Raw genomic sequence first — 18921 nt, forward strand, 5'->3', positions numbered from 1 at the left:
AACCTAATTAATTCTTTTATACTTACCCAAGGAAATGAATGAACTAAGTCTACGTTCTTCTAGCCTAGCACAGAATGATGTGTCACTCTGATGAGGCTTACCGCTGAACTTATCCTCTGTATGGTGCTCTTGGCGCTTGCTCTTGCACAGCAGGGAGAAAAAACGCACGCTCTCTCCTGCTTTATAGACAACCAAGGAGTGCTGTACAGAGGTCTGCAAGTTCTGCCCGAACTTCCTGATTTTTCCTGTTAGGCCACTGAAGGAGATGATTGTACTTGACCAGAGAAAAGGACAACCATCTGTCCATAAGGAGAACCCTTGTGGGCAAATATAGAAGATTATATTTTTTTGTATAATATATATATATATATATATATATATATATATATATATATATATATACACAAACATATTTGTCTAGTGAAGTTTATTACATAGTGTAATATATTTGCATTCTCTACAGCATATGAAAACTTTATGCAAATGACAGGCAGTAAGCTCAGACATCTTTTTAATTTTAAGTCTGTTTTGGATGAGAACTAAGATTTAACTGCTATAAAGGTTCCCTACAAACATACTCTTGTGACCTCAGACATTCTGGGTGATTCAGATGTTAAGGCAGTAAGTCCTATTCTACCAAGCATGATACTTGCTGGGCATTACATGGCATCTATATCACTCAACGTGGAGTTGAGTCTTTCCATGCTCAATTTTATATCAAGCAGGAGATTATGCCTAATGTGACTTTTTAAGCTTCTAGTCAGCATAGAATGTTGAATCTATAAATGTTGTGGAGTTAAAGGGATATTCCAGCCAAATATATCTTATCCCCTGTCCAAAAGGATAGGTGATAAGATGTCTGATCGCAGGAGGCCCGCCGCTAGGATGCCCGCCATCTCTGTGCAGCATAGAATGTGGGTGCTTCACGGAGATCGTGGGGGGTCCCAGCGGTGGGCCCCCCGCCATCAGACTTCTTATCCCTTATCCTATGGATAGGGAATATGATGTCTTTGGTCGGAATACCCCTTTAAATGGTGACATTCACTTTTAATACTTTCACATGTTGCGTATTTTCTATATTGATCCACTGTCGCAAATATATATATATTTTTTTTACAGACCTATATATCACCGAACGCTGCTATTTTTCCAATAGAAAAAGATGATTCCCATGCTATGTTAAATAATATGAGAATTTATGGCACATGCATCATTGCCATGATGGCTATAGTTGTTTTTGTTGGCGTTAAGTATGTCAATAAGCTCGCACTAGTTTTTCTTGCCTGTGTGATACTGTCCATTATGGCTATATATGCAGGAGTCATCAAATCAGCCTTTGATCCACCAGATTTACCGTAAGTCAATCTATATAATATATTAATAATGTTTTATTTTTTTATGTAGCAGGTTAATTATGGAGTATTCAACTGAAAAAAATTTTTTTTTCTAGCATTACTATTATATTTAATAATTGGGTGATTTTTTTCCTCAATACATAATGGCACAGTAAATAGAGAACATAATGTATAACAATAGTTTCTGAATGTTTCATCTTACTGTACATCTTTTATTTATAAAGAATTACTTTTACCCTATCACCCATGACAGCACCCCTGGAGAGGACCTCCCACCGTGGGACAGGAAACCTGGATAAATTTGGATCTCCTCTTCTCCACCCTCAATTCAGGTTTCCTGTCATCCTTCTCTGGTATCTTGAGCTGCGGGCCCCCATTGCCTCTAGTGGAGAGGGGTTTCCCGGACAGCATAAGTCCCCATGGGGGCCGCTCGCCATGTCTGCTGTGGGGTCGGGCAGGGTGCGGTCCGGGTTTGGCGGTGTTTCCTCCGGGAGACACCGTGGAGTCTGCAGGTCGGGTGGCCAGCTCTCCCGTCTCTGCGTGTCCTCCGCGAGTGTACGCGCGCATGCGAAAGGGACGCGGCACACTGTGAGGACGTCAGGCCCAGTAACCTTGGGGGACGCGTCACTTCCAGAGGAAGAGACGCGGATCCGGACCTGGGCGTCTGTTGTATCCTTGTATCTTGCCAGACCGAAGACCATCTCCAGAGGAAGAGACGCGGATCCGGACCTGGGCGTCTGTTGTATCCTTGTATCTTGCCAGACCGAAGACCATCTCCAGCATGCCTGATCCTGGGAAAGAAGGTGAACGCGCAAAATCCAAGAGCTCCAGCCCAGTATTGCAGCTTCCTTGGGTGAGACCTTTCCATGTCTTTTCCCTCTTTAGTGGCTAACTGTGGTTATCATGTGTTTTATTGTAGGTAGATAAAAGCTCTACTGAGGCCCCTAGGAAAGTGTCATCTAAAGCTCATAATAAGGAATGTGCGCAGTGCAGAAACCCGCTAGATTCCTATTATAAAAGAGATATTTGTCTGTCCTGTGTAGACACCTTAGTTGCCCAGGAATAATCTTCTTTAGCACTAACCATCAAAAAGATGATTAAGGATGAACTTAAGAGTCCTCTGCAGGACCTAACAATCCAGAAGGATACGGCCACCCTTCCTGCCCGCTATCCCAATCCTCCTATCACGAATCCACTATAGGGGAAGAAGGGGAGGTTTTATCTTCTGATGAAGAAATTGAAGATTCAGAACAACTTATTAAGGCTTACCGTATTACCACAAATATGGAGGAAAGTAAAGAGCCTATGTCAGCTGAGGATGCGCTCTACGAGGGTCTAGGTCCTAAAGATAGTCACACTTTCAGTCTCCATAAAAGCACTCATCGATGAGGAGTTGAGTCAGCCAGACAAAAATTCTTACCTGACTAAACATTTGAAGAGAAAATATCCCTTTCAGGAGGAAGTCACAAAGAATTGGGATAGAGTCCCCCTTATTGATGCTCCTGTGGCAAAAAACTCTAAAAAGATTGCCTTACCATTTGAAGATCTCGGCTCTTTCTCTGATCCTATGGATAAGAAAGCTGATTTGTTCAATAAAAAAACATGGGAAGTAGCAGCAGGTTCTCTTAGAGCCTCAGTATGTGTGTCTTAGTCCCTAAGAGTATGGTTAGCACAACTTAAAACACATATTGAGAGAAAAACTCATAGCCAGTAAATTTTACATTCTTTTCCTGTGATTTCCAAAGCTGCTGATTTTTTAGCAGATTCTTCTTTGGATCTTGTTAAATCTTCTTCTAGGTCCACAGTTTTGTCGAATTCAGCCAGGAGAGTCATCTGGCTCAGATCTTGGAAGGGGGATATCACATCAAAATCTAAACTCTGTGCTATCCCTTGTGCAGGTGACCTTCTCTTTGGGCCTCCTTTAGACGATATTCTTCTTAAAGCTTCTGATAAAAATAAGGGTTTTCCTGTCCCCCCCCCAAACAGTCCAAATCTTCCTTTAGGGGTAGGGGCAGAGGTAAGCGTTCCTTTCAGGGGAGCCAAAATAAAAAATATTGAGTATCAGGGAAAGGTAAGGGTTTCCTCTTTAATCCCAATAGAGATTCCCGCCCCAAAGATTCCCAACAATGACACCTTTACTCCAGTAGGGCGACGCCTGTCCGGATTTGTGGAAGCTTGGAGAACTATTTCTTCAAGCCCCTGAGTCCTAAACACCATCTCCTCGGGACTCTTCCTGGAGTTCAAAGCATTTCCCCCGGACAGATTTTTCCCTACAGGAGTAATGACCGATCCGCTGAAACAATTGGCAATGTGTCTGGAGATCAAGTCCCTCTTACAAAAAAGGTCCTTGTCCCAGTTCCACATTCAGAAGAGAAGCAGGGTTTTTACTCTCTCCTTTTTCTGGTGAAATAAACACTCAGGAGCATTCAGGGTAATCATCAACCTCAAGGCCCTAAACAAGTTCCTAACCTACAAAAAATTCTGCATGGAACCAATCAAGTCGACTATCAGTCTCCTATTCCCAAACTGTGTGATGGAATTGATCGATCTAGAAGATGTTTACTACCACATCCCAGTCCATTCCTCTCATCAGAAGTTGAGTAGCAGTGTTCTTAGAGGGGAAGTGGGTCCACCTTCAGTACACGGCTCTACCCTTTGGGGTATCCCAAGCACCCAGAGTGTTTACAAAAGTAATGGCGGAGACAGTTGCCTTTATCAGATCAAATGACATTTTTATAGTCCCATATCTGGAAGACTTTCTTATTGTGGCGAGTTTAGAAGATCTGCTTACCCAACAGATACAGTCTATAAATTTAATTCTCAAATTCCACGGTTGGAACCTGAACCGGAAAAAATCCTGTCTTGTTCTCTCCAGGACCTGTCAGTTTTTGGGAATATCCCTTGTGACGAACCATCTCAGGGATTAGCTCTTGGATCGTCCTGGTCACTTGCCACGAGACACGTTCCTCACAATAACACAGCAGACCACAGATCCGCATTGCCAGCTTTATTTCCACAGGTTGCAGGTAAAACCAAAACATAAACAGGAACAAAATAAAGTCCTAGACCGTCTTGTCGCTGACTATAACTCTCAGCATGCCCTGTCTATCAACTGGTGAGCTTCCCTCATCCAGTTAAAACCCGTGCCACCTGCAACCTGTTTTACTACCAGTTCACACCCGAACTTGGACCACTCGCAGCGCCTGCTGCGTGTAACTTAAACAGGGCCTGTGTCTCCCCCTCTAACAGCCAGCATACTGTTTGCAAGGGAGAGCACAGATTAGACTGAGTCTCCATTTTATATACACCTCCCTTCCCTGCTGCCTCATTACTTAAGAAGCAGGTGAGAGATTCTCCAGGGTGAGCCAAGGAAATACACCCTTTCCTTGCCACCTTGTCATACCCTTGACTCAACTTCTCAAATGTGAACCCTGCCACCAGTGAAACAAGAGACAATGTCAGTCCTAGGTCTTATGACAGCAGCAATTCATGTGGTAAGGTGGGCCCAGTTCAGGTCGAGAGTGCTACAGCTAGACATCCTATCCAACTGGAATGGGGAAAGTTTGTCCTTGAACCAGAGGTCCCTTCTATCCTCCAAAATGAGGCACTCCCTCAGGTGGTGGCTAAGCCCCCAAAATCTTTCCAAAGGGGTTCCTTTGTTTCCCTCCTCACTTGTGAGAATTACAACAGATGCCAGTCCTTGGGACTGGGGAGTTCATGCGGATCGCAGTCTCCTTCAGGGGAAGTGGAATCAACATCTAGTTTCTTCCTCCTCAAATTACAAAGAGCTCTCGGCAGTCTTTTAAGCACTCCTCTGCCTGTCACAAAAGATAAAGGGAAAGGATGTCTTAATCTATACAGACAACACCACCACAGTGGCATACCTCAACAAGCAGGGGGCCAAACAGCTTATGGACCTGACATCTCAAATCTTTCTTTGGGCAGAGACCCGAGTGTCATCTATACGGGCAGTATACCTGAAGGGCAAAAAGAATACCATAGCAGATTTTCTCAGCAGAAACAAGATGAGCCAGTCCGAGTGGTTGCTAAATCCAGAAGTCTTCAGTATGATAAGTCACAGATTTGGAGTCTTAACAGTAGTTCTGTTTGCTTCAAAAGTAAACAAAAAGCTTCAGAAATTCTACTCTCTAAATCCTCTGGATCATCCATCTGCAGTGGACGCTTTCTCTCAGTCCTGGACAAAGGGAATAGGGTACGTTTTTCCTCCCCTGCCTAATCCCAGCAGTCCTAAGGAGGATTCAACAGGACCATGCCCAGGTCCTGCTCATTGCTCCCTTCTGGCCCAGGAGACCCTGGTTCACCCTTCTGAGGACTCCGTCAGTGTGCCAACCTTGGATTCTTCCAGACAGGGAAGATCTCCTCTTGCAGGGTCCAGTTCTGCATCCTCCATCCCTGCATGTACATCTCACGGCCTGGATGCTGAAAGGCTAATCCTCAGAAGGAGAGGCTTTACTGATGGGGTAATTAGTACCTTACTTGCAGGCAGGAAGGAAGTAACCTCAAAAATCTACCTTAGATCTTGGAAAGCTTTTCTTAATTTTGCAGGTGATGGAGTAGACCCCATAGGTGAACCTAATATCCCTGTCATTCTCAGTTTTCTACAGAAAGGATTAGAGTTAGGCCTCAGTCCTAATACTCTTAAGGTTCAAATCTCTGCTCCAAGTTCCTTTTTAAACTATAAGTTGGCTGACCAGCCTCTTATTATTAAAAGATTTCTAGTAGGAGCCGCCAGACTCCGTCCTTCAACTAGGTCCTTAGTCCGTCCATGGGATCTTACTTTAGTTCTAGACGCCCTCATGATCCCTCCATTTGAACCTTTGGAGTCTGTTCCCAATTAAACTTGCTTTTCTCTTGGCGATTACCACAGCAAGGAGGGGGGAGAATTACATGCCCTTTCAGCTTTTTCCCCTTATACCATAATTCTTGAGGATAGAGTTGTAATGAGAACATTACCGCACTTCTTACCTAAGGTGGTGTCTGATTTTCATCAAAATCAGGATGTTATTCTCCCCTCTTTCTGTGATAATCCTGCTAATAACCAAGAGAAATGTATTCATAATTTAGATTTAAGAAGATGTTTAATCATTTATTTAGATTCTACTAAAAGTTTGCGTTCATCTGAAAACCTTCTCTTACAGTTTTCTGGCCCTAATAGGGGTAAAGCTGCCTCTAGATCCACTATTAGTAGGTGGAGTAAACTTGCCATTAGCATGGCTTATGAGTCTAAAAATCAGGACCCCCCTTCTTTCTTTAAAGCTCACTCCACAAGAGCAGATGCAGCCTCTTGGGCAGAGAAAGCTGACACTTCCTTAGGTCAAATTTGTAGGGCAGCCACCTGGTCATCTAGCCATACTTTCCTGAAACACTACAGGTTGCACCTGGAACCAGTTGCCGATCTAAGTTTCGGTCGCTAGGTTCTTCAGGCTGCTGCCCCCCCCCCCCCCCTAGTTATTTCTATTCTAGTCTCCAGGGGTGCTGTCATGGTGATTGATAGTGTAGACGTGAATTATTTACTGGTAATCTGTTTTTCGAGCACCCATGACAGCACCCCTCGGATATCCCTCCCTTTTTTTATTTTTATATATCTTGTATTTTTGTGCATGTTGTTCTACCGCTTGCTCCGTAGGAGTACTTTATAATTGAACTGAGGGTGGAGAGGAGGAGGTCCAAATTTATCCAGGTTTCCTGTCCCACAGTGGCAGGTCCTCTCCAGGGGTGCTGTCATGGGTTCTCGAAAAACAGATTACAGGTAAGAAATCTATCTTGTAAGAATATAAAGATTTGTCCCTTTAAATTTGTATTTTTGCAGGATATGCCTTCTTGGAAATCGTGTATTAGCCAAAAAGAACTTTGAAATTTGTGCCAAATATATTTCTAATAATACAATTAATGAAGCCCTTTGGAGTTTGTTCTGTGGAACTGAAAATGACAGTACTACATGTAATTCATACTTTATTGCAAATAACATCACTGAAATACAGGGAATTCCTGGAGTTGCTAGTGGTGTTTTACTCGGTAAGTCATGCATAACTGCATAGTGCATAGTAATTCAATCATACATTGATCAGTGCTGCCAGAAAATGGCTAGGTTTTGTTACTTTAGATTTTCACCTACACAATGCCTCATAATTCACTGGGTCAGATATCAGGTCTATTCAACTACTAGCTGAATAAACATTTTACAATTTTCCTTTCTTTTTATCTCACTGTTAACCGCAGAGTAGGGAATGATTAAAATCATTTATACAATATTTTTTCTATAATAAATTTGAAAGATCATCCTATAAAAACATAGATTTTGAGCATTAACTGGAATTACCTTTTAACTTTCTCTTGACAAATGTTGTTCTTCTACACCAGTGCATTTTCTCCATCTGCTGGCCCTTATCCTCTATCCACAGAATATGGGCTAAGTGTATAATCATGGGGGGTCTGACTGCTGGGACCCTGGTGATCCCAGGAATGGGGTCCAGGGTGTCCTGTCTGAGAGAAGTAGTGGTCACATGTGCACACTCCTCTTCATTTGTTCTTCTGTTGTCTTTTGGAAACTGTCAGAGATAGCTAAAGGGTTACTTTGGGATAAGGATTTTTTTTTAAGTAACTTTCCAATTCTGCCCATTAAATTTTTTTTTTTAAATACTTACCTTTAATTACCTCCCCCTGCTTCCTCTGTTGTCCCACTGTATTCCCCTGTGAGCTCCTTTTCCTGGTTCCCTGGGGTCAATACATCATGCTGTGGCTCAGTGAATTGCTGTCTGCAGCGATATCCTGTCTCGGTCAGTGATTGGCTGAGCGGCAATGTAATGTATTGAGCTCTGACCCTGATCTTCTTGCTGGTGCCGTTGCTCAATACATCCCCCCCCCCCCCCCTATCCCCGAGTACTCCTTTAAGTACAGTTCTTATAGAAAATCAATAGGATGGTGATGTACACACACTTGACCACTACCCTATTTCAAAAGGAGACTTCCGTTTTAGAAATCATGGGGGAATCCCAGCAGTTGTACTTCCCTCCTACATACACTTACGGTGCCTTGCATTATTCAGTATGCAGTATTCAACCCTGTACTTTTCTACATTTATAATGTAAAAAATTATAAACATTTATTTCATTGCGATTTTATGTAATGGACTAACACAAAGTCTATCGTTTGGAAGTATGGGGAAACATAGATTTCAAAATTACTCTCTCAATAGAAACTTGGATGGTCTCAGCACAGCTTTCTTTATTAGGATAGGACACCTTAGACATAACAGCCGGTTTATGCTACTCTCAATATGCAGTCTTGATATAAGGCTGATAGCAAGTGCTGCTACGTTTAGATAGACAATTCATGCAGCAAATAAGAAAGATAGAACACAGAGCACTGACCGGTAAGTCTTGAAGCAGGGGTTTCTTAGAAACATAGAATGTGTCGGCAGATAAGAACCATTTGGCCCATCTAGTCTGCCCAATAATCTGAATACTATTAATAGTCCCTGGCCCTATCTTATATGAAGGATAGCCTTATGCTTATCCCATGCATGTTTAAACTCCTTCACTGTATTTGCAGCGACCACTTCTGCAGGAAGGCTATTCCATGCATCCACTACTCTCTCAGTAAAATAATACTTCCTGGTATTACTTTTAAACCTTTGCCCCTCTAATAGTAAGTGCAGTAGCGCAACACTGTTTGTTGCCCGAAGTTACCTGTGTGCCTGCTTCCCTGTCTGTGATGTACCCGCACTTGGAATAAAGAAACCCCCTCCTTCAAGACTTACTGGACAGTGCTCCATGTTCTATCTTTCTTATTTGCTGGATAGATTTTAAAATTATTTACATAGGTTTTTACTTCCGATTACTGTGTTACCCCTAAGGGTATGTTCACATGGCAGAATATGTCTGGGCGGAATTTTGCTGTAATATTTCACACCGACATTCCACTGCATGAGAGTCCCATTGATTTCAATGGGATTCTGCTGCACTGTTCACATAGTGGAATTTCTGTGGCAGATGTTTCTTTTTGCGGATTTCACATGGAAATGCATTGCAGTCTGAGACATTGCATTTCCGAGCGATCCTAGCGCCTGCCAGATTATTCAAATGTGCAGAATAAGACCAGAGTCCACAACGTTCAACCTACATCTCTACTGTGTTAATCCAGAAAAAGACAAAAAAACCTTTTGAGGCTGATGCCAATTGCTCCATACCTGGGGGAAAAATTACTTTCCGACTCCAAATTTGGCATAGAAACATAAAATGAGTCGTCCCATCTAGTCTGCCCAATATGATAATAAAAATCCCTGGATCAACATTCTGGCCCTATAAATCTAGTATCCATATCTTGTAATGTCCAAAAACGGAGATAGAAAAATAGATATAAAAAGACAGCAGTGCTTCTTGTTTTTTTTTTACCGCTGTCAGCTTATCAAAAACGCATCCAGGCAGGGCTGCCATCCGAAATTTTGGGGCATCCCTGCACAGTTTTTTTTTTTTCTTCATCTATTCCGGACAAACATGAAGACTTCTTCAGATCACATTTTAGGCTTCTCTTACCTCTGTACAAATCCCCTATATGTATTAAACTGTCCCCATATGGTATTTGTCACCTCTTTGCCCCTTTATAGTATTAGGCCCCCATATAGCATTAGGCCCCCTTACATTACTCCCATATAGAATTAGGCCCCTCTGTGTCATCGTATATGTTACGCCTACGCTCCGGGTCCCCGCTCCTCCCCGGAGCGCTCACGGCGTCTTTCTCCCTGCAGCTCCCCGGTCAGTCCCGCTGACCGGGAGCGCTGCTCTGTCATGGCCGTTGGGGATGCGATTCGCACAGCGGGACGCGCCCGCTCGCGAATCGCATCCCAGGTCACTTACCCGTTCCCGTCCCCTGCTGTCGTGTGCTGGCGCGCGCGGCTCCGCTCTCTAGGGCGCGCGCGCGCCAGCTCCCTGAGACTTAAAGGGCCAGTGCACCAATGATTGGTGCCTGGCCCAATTAGCTTAATTGGCTCCCATCTGTTCCCTGGCTATATCTAGTCTCCTCCCTTGCACTCCCTTGCCGGATCTTGTTGCCCTTGTGCCTAGTGAAAGCGTTTTGTGTGTCTAAAGCCTGTGTACCAGTACTTCTGCTATCCACCCTGACTACGAACCTTGCCGCCTGCCCCCGACCTTCTGCTACGTCCGACCTTGCTTCTGTCTACTCCCTTGTACCGCGCCTGTCATCAGCAGTCAGAGAGGTGAGCCGTTGCTAGTAGATACGACCTGGTCACTACCGCCGCAGCAAGACCATCCCGCTTTGCGGCGGGCTCTGGTGAAAACCAGTAGTGACTTAGAACCGGTCCACTAGCGCGGTCCTCGCCAATCCCTCTCTGACACAGGGGATCCACTACCTGCCAGCCGGCATCGTGACAGTATAGTATTAGCATGTGTGGAGTGAAGTTCAGAGTATTCCACTCGCTTGTTAGGATCGCGATCTGGTGCCTGAGAGGAGCTGTCCTGACATAGATGCACAAAGGGCAGCAGATGTAAATTCAAATAGGTTTATTGATAGAAATACAATAATAAAACCATGTGCAATAGACAACATGTTTCGCGAGGGGAGCCCTCGCTTCATCAGATCTGAGGTGCTGTACTGATGCAGAGTCTTAAGTATTTTGAAAAAACGTGGAAGTGTTAACAGAAGGATGATGTCACATTCAAACAGGAGACATAGAGTTGATAAATACAACTTATTGTAATAAGATAAATAGCAAGCCGACTTGGTAAAATGAAAGTTCTGAATGATGAGACCATTAGAATCATAGGTGGTAATAATAATGTTGTTAAACAGTATATTCAGTAGAATAGAATAGCGCTCTGTATTAGTGCAGACCGAATCCTCCAGCACAGCTGTAGTTACATGCGCTGTGCCAACAGGGAGAAAACCTGTCAATCCAGATGCTGCCCAGGCTGCGGACGGCATGGGGGACACATCTGGACACCTCAGGAGGATCGGCCAGCATCAAGCTGCCACATTACAGTAAATATTATTATTACATTAGCAGTATCACAATATATATATTTTGTTACAGGCTGGAGCGCTGGCTCAGCACGGAGTGCTCCTGGTTCATTAGCAATACGAGAGGCATCACAATATGTATATTACAGGCTGGAGCGCTGTCTAAGCACAGAGCGCTCCTGGTTCATGGAGGAGATTTATCAAATCCAGTGCAGAGAAAAAGTTGCCCAGTTGCCCCTATCAACCAATCAGCTCGCTTCTTTCATTTTGCAGAAGCCTTGTTAAAAATGAAAGAAGCGATCTGATTGATTGCTATGGGCAACTTGGCAACTTTTTCTTTGCACAGTTTTTGATAAATCTCCCCCCATATTTTTTGAATGTACATTGAAGCATCACAGTTTGCATATTATAAGTTGGGGCGCTGGTTTGGCACAGCACACTTCTAGTTAATAGTTCCTGCGGCATTAAGAGTATATATTCAAGTACATTGGTTACATTTTAATGTAGTCTGGTGTGTTTGCTATTGGATATTCAGAGTGTGACTGTATTTCTATTAAGAGCATTCTATATTACTATTATGAATATACTTATTTCATAGGTGATAATAGGAATATTGCCATATGTATATTATGGACTAGATCGCTAGTTAGGCATAGAGCACTCATAATTAGTCATCTGTGCGGCGTTGCAAATATACATTCAGGTGTATCAGTTCTAAGTCACATGCTCTAAAAGGGAGTATAGCTATGCTTTAGAGGGTGGCTGGATAGCAGGGTGAAATTGATTCACTGAAGGAATTTAATGCAGTATAGTTATGCTCCCCTGGAGACTGTGACGTATTGTCTCAAGCTGCATGGAATGCTTGGAAAGGTCAGAGACAACCCTAAAATAAAAAGCACTGCCAGGTGTAGGTCCCGTACTGTAATATGGGATCAAGCGGTGCAAGGAGGTAATAGAAGCATATTACACAGTATTATAACTTGGTATCATGGGCTCAAAGGCTGAAGAGAAAAATCCTGGAATACCCCTGTAACCCCTTAAAGGGGTTATCCGGCCAAAGAGCAGCACCCGCATTTTATGCGGGGCTGCGTCTCCAGTCTCTGAAAGCTCTTTGTTTCCGTGACTGGAGACATGACGTAACACCACGCTCCTCGTGACTTCATGTAACACTCCCTCCATTCATGTCCTTTGGATAGGGGATAAGATGTGACTGAAAATTGTAGAGACTTTAAAACATAACTTTTATTCGTATTTTTCATAAAATATTACCAATAGTGTAAACCAAATATTATGTTTCATATTCGTCCGCCATCAGATTAATTCCACAGATATTAAACGGATATACAGGATTTAGATAGATGGTACTCGTACTCACATCTACTAACTCGCCCTTTTTTGTTCAAGTCTCTCAGGATATATTGCACTTTATACTTTTCTGCATTGCACATATTCCTAGATCAGCTGCTTATTCACAGTATTGCACATAGTCCATTTGGCATCAGCAGTATCTAATTGATAAATTGCACACAGACCCGATATTGCACATGTTGATACAATTCACACAGTCTCATGTCCAGCACTGCTTCACTCTCCTTTAGACTATTGCACATATGCCACTGTTTCACTTTATGCCAAAGTATTGCACTGTTTCATGTTATGCCAGAGTATTGCACAGATATCAAGAAATGCACGTCCCTCCTAGTATCCTCATACAGTTCAGGGGGTATAACCACAGTTAGGTGCCTCTACACAGTTCAATACTTATTGCACCATCCACATAAATACTCCTATTGCACAGTCCACATAGATATTTAATCAGCACCATGCATCATTATTGTAGAATATACTGTATTGCACCTTCCACTGTTATTGCACAAGTATTCCCCTGATCGTAATTAATAGGCAGTGCAGAGATAACTTATTTACAAAAACCTGTATTCCGGTACTTGCTTCCTCCAGTGATCCGGCATCTGTTTCCTTGCATTCCGGCACTGGGTTCTCCTATGTAAACAGGGAGTGATGGTTATTTGTTTTGAAAGATTCAACGCGTTTCCCGCTGTCAATTCGTCAGGAATCAATGGACAGCATTCATTTTGCCCATATTGCACCCTGTGCACAGCTCTGATGACGGCCGAACACTGAGATCTAGCTACCTATCGGTTTATATCCGCTCCATGCTTCCCTCCCCTCTACACCTATCCTCCTATCAGTATTACTTCCTACCGCTCACCTTGTGTTCAGGTGTTCCATTAGCTTTCGGAGTATCACACTGCCAGGTATATACGGGGGAGCTCCATACTGCGCGTGCGCGATACGATCCACGCCTCGCTCTCACTATCTGTCATGGGAACCTCGATAGCTTCACTTCCGGGCTACAATGCCCTTACTGCGCTTGCGTCCTCTTTATCTGCTATGCGCATGCGTCAAGCGCCTCAAGCCTTCTTCTGATCATACTACCATGTTTAACCATTTCTTATTCTTGTATTCCATCAATACTATTGAGTACAATCCTTAGAGGCTCTGCCATTCAACTATTTTGAGTTAAACTCTTCAGAGATTTTATGATATGGTATTTGTTAGATTTTTAACATATCAACATCATTACTTATTTTCTTATTGATCTAAAGGCAATGATATTTATATGTTACACATTAATTAAGCTTCCCAAATTTGTATATATATATATATATATATATAGTTGTGGTGGTATTAATCTACATATATAGTTACGTATATAGTTATGGTGGTATTAATCTATCAGTCTTACACTCAGTCTTACAGTCTTATTAATCTATCAGTCTTACATGTTTATTGCAAGGGTTTATCCTATAAAACAGCAGTAAACAATATAATCCTTTAACCCCTTTGGTTTCACACAATCTATTTTGAATGTCCATTCAGCTTCTTTTTGTAGGAGTATGCGGTCCCAATACCCTCCCCGAGCTGGGGCGCTCACCACTTACACCACTTGGACTTTCAGATCCTGGTTATTGCCCTCATGACATTCCTTGAAGTGTACTCCAATTGGGGTGTTTCTTTTATGCAGGATATCCCCTAGGTGCTCCTGTATGTGTTTTTTCAAGGGACCGAATGTTTTTCCCACATCATTTTTCATACAGGGGCATGTTAGGAGATACACCACTTCCTCCGTATTGCAGTTTGCAAAACTTCTCATTTCAAATTCCTGACCCGTTATTTGGCTTTTGAACTTTTTTTCCTGTATATCCGTTTAATAACTGTGGAATTAATCTGATGGCGGCCGAATATGAAATATAATATTTGGTTTACACTATTGGTAATATTTAAAGAAATATACGAATAAAAGTGATGTTTTAAAGTCATATCTATAATCTTGGTGACCAATAATTGAAGTGTGTGGAATTATAAAATCATATAAAGGATAGGGGAAAAGATGTCTTTGGCCGGGTAACCCCTTGAAAGACACAGCAGGTCTTGGCCTTGAGGGGAAACAGACAATTTTCATTTTTGTGCTTTTGTGGGTTTTTTCCTCTTCACCTTTTAACCCCTTCCCACTTAAAGAGTACCTGTCATCAAACTAAACTTTTAATATATTATTCCTTATGTAATTATAAGACACTTTGCTATTTACTTGCTGTTAAAATTCTCTACCTTTTTATGTTTTTAATGTGATTGAAAAACAGCCAACACTAGGTGGCTCTGTTCTGTTCCCTGCGCAAGTCAAACGGCCTGGCAGGAGACCAAACTCAGGAAGTGTGTGCGGGGCATGGCAAGACACAGCTCTCACAAGCTTCAGTGACATTGCACCTGCTGGGAAACGCCCACTTTCTCCTGCTGGGAGCTCACACGATGGGAAAAAGGGGAAAGGTATGATACAGAACTTTTTAAAGCTCAGAAATTTTTTTAAGGGCACGAGGCGTGTCAGGAGTAGTTAGGGAGTATAATCTGAGTTAGGTTAGAAAATTTGGTTTGATGACAGGTACTCCTTAAACTGTTTGGGACGGAGGGCTTATGGTACTTTAGGACGGAGGGTGTACCTGTACGTACCTGCGTATTTCCGATCACCTCTGCTCGCCGGGTGGTGATCGGACCGGGATGAATGCTGATATCTATCAGCAGGCATCCCATGACATTGCCCAGGGGGGTCCTGAGATCGCCGTGATTCGCTGGTAAATTCTGACCGGCGAATCACAGCTTTTTCGGGCTGATCGGGTCCCTGGTGACCCGATCGCCCGAAAAATAAGAATGATCGGTGCTGGAAGTCCATAGATGTCCGGGCAGAGCTGGGGGGGGGGTGCTGGAAAGTGGTGCGGGGGTTGAACGCGGCAGGCATAGGAAGAGTTGTGGAGGAGGAGACTGTGGGCGACAGTGAAGATCCTCTTTGGTGAGTGATCGTCACTGTGGCCTGCCATAAGTTACAAAACTACAACTCCCAGCATGCCCAGACAGCCTTTGACTGTCCGGGCATGCTGAGAGTTGTAGTTTTGCAACATCTAGAAGGGCACAGTTTGGGGACCACTGTGCAGTGGTCTCCAAACTGTGGTTTCCAGATGTTGCAACACTACAACTCTCAGCATGCCCAGATAGTCCAGGGATGCTGGGCGTTGTAGTGCTTCAACATCTGGCCCTTCAGATGTTGCCAATCTACAACTCCCAGCATGGCAGGATAGTCTGGGCATGCTTAGAGTTGTAGTTTTTCAACATCTGGAGGGCTACAGTTTGGAGACCTTAGCGGTCTCCAAACTGTTCTTCCCCAGTTGTTGCATAACTACAACTCCTAGCATGCCTTTTAGCTTTCAATGCATGCTGGGAGTTGTAGTGTTGCACACTGGTTGGGAAACACTGAGCTAGAGTCTGTTTCCTAACTCAGTGATTCCAACCCATGTGCTGTTGCAAAACTACAACTCTCAGAATGCACGGACATGCTGGGAGTTGTAGTTTTGAAACAGCTGGAGGCACAAGTGTTGGAGTCACTGAGCTAGAGTCTGTTTCCTAACTCAGTTGTCCCCACCAGTGTGCATACAGCTGTTGCAAAACTACAACTCCCAGCATGTATGCTCTGTCAGTGCATTCTGGGAGTTGTAGTTTTGTAACAGCTGAAGGTTTGGGGTGCGCCCCCCCATGTGAATGTACAGGGTACATTCACGCAGGCGGGAGTTAACAGTGGATTTCCTTCTACTAGTTTGAGCTGCGGCAAATTTTCCGCAAACTCCCAGCGAAAAACTCACTGTAAACCCCCACCCATATGAATGTACCCTAAAAAACACTACATTGCCACAAAATAAAAAGTAAAACACTGCATATACCCTTATACCCCCCCCCCCCCCCCCACAATAAAAATTTAAAAAGTCTCATACGGCAGTGTTCCCTAAATGGAGCCTCCAGCTGTTGCAAAACAACAACTCCCAGTATTGCCGGACAGCCAATGACTGTCCTGGCAGGCTGGGAGTTTTGCAACAGCTGGAGGCACCCTGTTTGGGAAACACTGCCGTAGGATTTTGGTGGAGATAAGCGCCATTCTTGTATCTGGTCCGTCCCTATTGCAAATTCCTAATTTAGGCTTCAAATGCGCATGGCACTCTCTCACTTCGGAGCCCTGTTGTATTTCAAGGCAACAGTTTAGTACCACATATGGGGTATTTCCCTACTCAGGAGAAATTGCGTTACAAATTTTTTTTGGGGGGGGGGGGTTCTCCTTTTACCCCTTATGAAAAGGAAAAGTTAAGGGCTACACCAGCATGTTAGTGTAAAAAAGGAAATATTTTTACATAACATGCTGGTGTTGCCCCATACTTTTCATTTTCACAAGAGGTACAAGGAGAAAAAGACCCCCAAAATTTGTAATGCAATGTCTTCCGAGTACGGAAATACTCCATATGTGGTCGTAAAATGCTCTGCGGGCACACAACAGGGCTCAGGAGTGAGAGAGCACTATGTACATTTGAGGTCTAAATTGGTGATTTGCACAGAGGAGGCTGATAGTTACAGCAGTTCTGACAAACGCAAAAAAAAAAAAACATGTAACCCCATGGAAACTGCACCCCTCAAGGAACGTAACAAGGAGCATTGGGAGCCTTAACACCCCACAGTTCTTTGATGAATTTTCATAAAAGTTGGACTTGAAAATTTAAAAAAAAAATGTTTTCCCTGAAATGCTGGTGTTACCCCAAATTATTCATTTTCACAAGGGGTAATAGGAAAAAAAAAAAGCACCCCCAAATTTGTAACTCCATTTCTTCTGAGTAAGGAAATACCCCATATGTGGAAGTGCTCTGCGGGAAAACTACAATGCTCAGAACAGGAGCGCCTTTGGGGGTTTGGAGAGAGAGTTATTGGACCCCCCCGCTACACACACACACACACACACACACACGTGACCCCATTTTGGAAACGGAACACCCCTCACAGAATGTAACAAGGGGTACAATGAGCATTTACACCCCACAGGTGCCTGACAGATTTTTTTGAACAGTCGTCCGTAAAAATGAAAAGTTGAATTTTTCATTTGCACAGCCCTCTGTTCCAAAGAGCTGTCAAACGCCAGTGGGTGTAAATGCTCGTTGCACCCCTTATTACGTTCCGTGAGGGGTGTCGTTTCCAAAATGGGGTCACATGTGGGGGGTCCACTGTTCTGGCACCACGGGGGCTTTGTAAACGCACACGGCCCCGACTTCTATTCCAACCAAATTCTCTCTCCAACAGCCCAATGGGGCTCCTTCTCTTCTGAGCATTGTAGTTCGCTTGCAGAACATTTTATATCCACATATGAGGTATTTCCATACTCAGAAAAAATGGGGTTACAAATTTTTCGGGCCTTTTTCTCCTATTACCCCTTGTGAAAAATATTTATTTTTAGTCCCATTTTAACGAAAGTTTGTCATTCACCTGTGGGGTGATTTTACTGTTCTGGCATCATGGGGACTTTCTAAATGCGACATGCCCCCCAAAAACCATTTCAGCAAAATTCGCTCTCCAAAAGCCCAATGTTGCTCCTTCGTTTATGAGCCCTCTAGTGCACCCACAGAGCACTTGACATCCAGATATGGAGTATTTCCTTACTCAAGAGAAATGGGTTTACAAACTTTGGGGGGCATTTTCTCCTATTACTCCTTTTGAAAATGAAAAGTTTGGGGTAACACCAGCATTTTAGTGTTAAAAATAAATGTTTTCATTTTCACGTCCCAATTTAACGAAAGTTTGTCAATCACCTGTGGGGTATAAAGACTCAATTTACCCCTTGTTATGTTCCTTGAGAGGTGTAGTTTCCAAAATAGTGTGCCTTGTTTTTTTTTTTTTTTTTTTTTTTTTTACTGTTCTGGCATCATTGGGGCTTCTTAAATGCGACATGCCCCCCAAAACCCATTTCAGCTAAATTCATTCTCCAAAATGCCATTATCGATCCTTCCCTTCTGAGCCCTCTAGTGCACCCACAGATCATATTACATCCACATATGAGGTATTTCCTAACTTGAGAGAAAATGAATTACAAGTTTTTGGGGACCTTTTTACCATTTACCCCTTATAAAAATTAAAAAAGGGAGATTTTGATTTTTTTCCTCTATTTTGCTGCTATTCCTGTGAAACCCCTAAA

General features: G+C 43.2%; 1 protein-coding gene across 10 annotated transcripts in view; it reads left to right on the forward strand.

The window, feature by feature from the left end:
* Positions 1 to 18921, forward strand: part of SLC12A7 (solute carrier family 12 member 7) — an 870696-nt gene that overhangs the window by 437713 nt on the left and 414062 nt on the right. For all 10 annotated transcript variants that reach the window (XM_056520184.1, XM_056520194.1, XM_056520193.1 and 7 more), the window contains exons 7-8: positions 1120 to 1355; positions 7186 to 7391. In XM_056520184.1, the coding sequence (XP_056376159.1) occupies positions 1120 to 1355; positions 7186 to 7391 (442 nt within the window). The remainder of the gene's footprint in view (positions 1 to 1119; positions 1356 to 7185; positions 7392 to 18921) is intronic.

The sequence above is a fragment of the Hyla sarda genome, chromosome 5 (genome assembly GCF_029499605.1).
Source record: "Hyla sarda isolate aHylSar1 chromosome 5, aHylSar1.hap1, whole genome shotgun sequence".
NCBI lineage: Eukaryota > Metazoa > Chordata > Amphibia > Anura > Hylidae > Hyla > Hyla sarda.